At 50.8% G+C, this 3,866-nt stretch overlaps 1 protein-coding gene across 1 annotated transcript; it reads right to left on the reverse strand.

The window, feature by feature from the left end:
* Positions 1 to 516: 516 nt before the first annotated feature.
* LOC123129326 (expansin-B2-like) lies at positions 517 to 1,923 on the reverse strand. The gene is made up of 4 exons (XM_044549538.1): positions 1,860 to 1,923; positions 1,558 to 1,797; positions 1,355 to 1,464; positions 517 to 1,236 (listed from the first exon to the last, which is right to left on the reverse strand). Exons 1-4 carry the CDS (start codon positions 1,921 to 1,923, stop codon positions 709 to 711), a joined length of 942 nt encoding a protein of 313 aa, XP_044405473.1. The 3' UTR covers positions 517 to 708.
* Between the last annotated feature and the right edge of the window lie 1,943 nt (positions 1,924 to 3,866).

A 3,866-nucleotide genomic window follows, 5' to 3' on the forward strand; every position in this document is an offset into this window, starting at 1 on the left:
ACATGGATCCACATACACCCGAATGAATAGGAAAACTAATTTTTTTTTTGCAAATACAAATATTTCTGTTTTTTTCTTAGAAAAAATGGTCGAGTGTTCTACTCACTTGTGAAGTTTGGTGATATCCTGGTGTTCTATGCAAAAAGACATAATTAAATTGTTTTCGCCATGTTTAATTGAATGCATAAAATGTGTGTGTTATTTTCATAAATAAGGATTTAAAAATAGTATCCATGTAATTTTAGAAAAGAAATAAAAATAAATAAAAAACAAAAAGAGAAAAAAATAGAAACAAAGGTAGAAAACCGACACACTACTCGGTCTTGCGCAGCTCTAATCCACGGGGTAGTGAGCTAGAAAAGAGCCCGGCAACATGCATTGGCCAGACAATGTTGATCATCCAGTTAGCTAGCAATATCTGGACCATGTAGAGGAGCTTGCAAATACAAACTGGTTTTCCTTAAGCCCCGATTCTTTTTCGGATAACAGTGGTGTCTAAGTAAGCTTATGTGCTAGAATACAAATAAACACTGATACTTAAGAAATTACCGGTTCCTTTTTTACAAATATACCTTGCTAAAGACTTTGCATTATACAAGTTCTTATCACTCACAATGAACAATAGGTAGCGTTTGGTGAGAAGAGAAATCCGGGAGCACCAATTCGACCGGAATCCATCGGAGAAGCACCTAATTAATTGAGCCAAAATCAATAGAACTGGACGTTGGACCCGTAGGCTTTGTCCGGCCGCCAGTAGGCCGGGATGACATTGTTGGCCACCAGCGTCTTGCCGGAGTCGCTGGTGATGCGCATGGAGAAGGCCCCCTGCAGCGGGCGGCTGGTGTCCATCCGCCAGATGGATCCCCAGGAGCGCCGCATCGGCTCCCAGAACCCCGTGGGGCGGCCGTTCCTGGTCTGCATCAGCTCCATCCGCACCACGGTCCCATCCACGTCGGCGTACTCCACGAGCACCGCGAGGTAGTTAGGGTTGGAGCCACGCTGGACGTGGAAGGTGACCTTCATGCCCGGGAAGTTGCAGCGCACCCTCCTGAACTGCGTGTCGATGATGCCGGCGTGGCGGAGCTTGTCGTTGAGGCCGTTCTTGGCCATGGCCCCGAACGCCGTGCCACTGAGGTCGAAGTGGTACCTGGCCACGGGGTAGTAGTTCATGTCGGTGATGACCACCCTCCTCGGCTGGCCGGAGCAGGAAGGGTTGTTGGCGGCGACACATCGGATCTGGATGAAACACGTACAGGTCAACGATGCATACTTTGCATGCACGTGGTAGGTTGATTTGACCAACTAATTTAACTGACACTGTCGGGTGTCAGATAAGTAATGCAGTAGTACGTACCTCATAGCAGCTGCCGCAGCCTGCGCCACCGTCGAACAGAGGCTCGTTGCCGCAGGACGTCATGGAGGAGAATGGGTACTGGTTCACGTTCTTGAAGCCGCAAGCACCGCCTGCAAATCCATCCGTAGATCAGCATTATTACTATGTAAGTTGGCACTACGTATGTGATGCATGCAAATGTGTGTATATATATATGGTCGTACCGTTGTCGTTGGGTCCGGCGCCGGTGGGCGCTCCGTACCAGGTGGCCTTGGCGGGCAGCCAGCCGGAGTTGTAGGATCTGGCGGCGGAGGTGTCGTAGTTGGCCACAGAACGGACGGACGTGACGAGCACGGAGAGGAGTGCCACAAGCACAAGGGCAATGTCATTGGTGGACCAGCCTGGACGGAGCGAGCGGGCTTTTCGGCCCGCTCGTGGCCCGTTTGAGACCGGACCGTTCGATCCTGACCTGTTGAAGAAATTAGCCGGTCCGGTTACACAATTTAGGCCCGAAATTTTGTCAGACCGGTCCGGTCTTTGACCGAGCCGACCGAGCGGACCGAAGCGCGCTGCAGGCCGTTCCTCGTCATCGCGGCCACCACGCTCTGGCCGGTGAGATCCGCGCGCTGAGTGACCACGACCACGCCCCGCCGTCCTTCTCCCGCTTGTGGGCGCGGCCCTCCTTGATTTGTTTCCGTTTATTCAGTCGAACAAAAAAGAAAACTCGTGTCGCCAGTGATGTACTCCCTCCGTAAATTAATATAAGAGTGTTTAGATCACTATTTCAGTGATCTAAACGCTCTTATATTAGTTTACAGAAGGAGTAGAAGAGAACAGAAAATAGAAAGAAGACGCCATCACACCCGTGATTATCTGAGAGTCACACAGGAGCAAGAGGCAGTCACGCCCTACCGTTCTGTTTTCTTTTTAATCAGTCGACAGAAAATAGAGAGAACGAGATAAACATGATTCGATCCGATAATTTAGGCGCTTTCCACGACAATTCCTCGCTTCGTTCCTTTTAGTTGCCACTAACGTGAGAAATCAGTTTCCTCTTATGACGCAGTTTCCTATTATTCAGACGCCATCCCATGACGCAGTTTCCTCTTATTCAGACGAACATGCAGAAAATAGAAGGAACGAGAGAAACAAAAATGATTCGATCCGACAATCATGGTGTCATCCCACGACTAACTTCACGTCAGAATTAATCCACCAATCACGGCAAGGTCCATACAAGGAAAATCGTGGGCCCATGCATGCGCTAAATTATTTGCATGCAACGGAAAAAACCTGCTAAAAATATACTTGCGGACGCTCAAGGCTACCAGTCGCGCCGCCCCCTCTCCCTCGCCTTCCTCTCCCCAGCGCCACCGCGCCTTCGCCTCGCGCTGCCGAGCCTCCGCCTCGCGCCGCCGCTCCCTCGCGCGGCTGCTCCCCCTCTCCCCCACGCGGCCGTGCCGCTCCCTCTCTCTCTCTCTCTCTCTCTCTCTCTCTCTCTCTCTCTCTCTCTCCTCTCCCTCGCACCGCCGCGCCGCCATCAAGTACGTCTTCTCCGACTCCGGCCACGTTGCTGCTTCTCCGACCACCTGTCGGACATCCTGAGCCCACGTGTCAGTGACTGGACGTCGCCGGGATCGTGAGGACCGCCGGTCCGCACCGAGCTTCACGTCCGCCAGTCCGGTCCCTGAAATCAGGACCGCTGCACTGCTCGGTCCGGTCCGGACCGGACCGCCGGCGGCCGGTCCAATCGACGGCTCGGACCGGGACCGGACCGGCCCGGACCGTGTCCACCCTTGGGTGGAGACGCCAGCCATATTGGTTGTCTGTGAACCTTCTTACTGGAGGCTGGAGAATTTATAGGCAGGCCAACAGCCAAAATGAGGTGAGAACGACGAGCCGGCGCAAGTTGCCATTGCAGCCGAGGAGATGACTACGCGTATGACGTGTTTAGGACTACAAGCTCACATGGCTACGGAGGGAATCATGGAGGAATGCAGGCCTGGCCGGTTTACGCGCGTATGTACGACTATATATAAAATCACATATTGGTGGTGATCACCGAGCATCCGCTAATCATTTTGCAGACAAAGTCAGGCCATCGTCATGCCCTAAGATCAGGCCCCACGTTATATCCTCGGGTCCTGATTCCAGTCATTCCTAATTGAATGAATACCACACCTCGGGGTCCCAAGACTAAACACAGCATAGATGTTATTGCTATTTTAATTTGAAAAAAATACAAATAAAGTATGAAAAACATGAAACTTAGCATGGTACCCTCATATGAATCAATGTTTTCTGGTAGAAATTTTAGAAGATTTCACAAGTCATCACATACACTGTTTAGAGGCGGGCCAATCTTCGAGGAAGAATCTAGGTTTCTAGAGGGGGAATGGGTCAAGTTTGAAGGCAAAGTTGCGGTTATTTCATCGGTTGAGCTTGAAACTCTTTCTAGCTCAAGATACACCATGACATTACACATGTCAAACTTTGTGATTTTTGGATCCATTGCTATATTTAAGTCATTAAC

Source organism: Triticum aestivum, chromosome 6A (assembly GCF_018294505.1).
Source record: "Triticum aestivum cultivar Chinese Spring chromosome 6A, IWGSC CS RefSeq v2.1, whole genome shotgun sequence".
Taxonomy (NCBI): Eukaryota; Viridiplantae; Streptophyta; class Magnoliopsida; order Poales; family Poaceae; genus Triticum; species Triticum aestivum.

Excerpts from the sequence above, each read along its gene's own strand:
- LOC123129326 (XM_044549538.1), bottom strand. The coding sequence starts at position 1,923 with ATGACGAGGAACGGCCTGCAGCGCGCTTCGGTCCGCTCGGTCGGCTCG. Across the intron at positions 1,798-1,859 it reads CTCGGTCAAAGACCGGACCG|GATCGAACGGTCCGGTCTCA; the intron begins GTCTGACAAAAT and ends TCAACAGGTCAG. Across the intron at positions 1,465-1,557 it reads CGCCGGACCCAACGACAACG|GCGGTGCTTGCGGCTTCAAG; the intron begins GTACGACCATAT and ends ATGGATTTGCAG.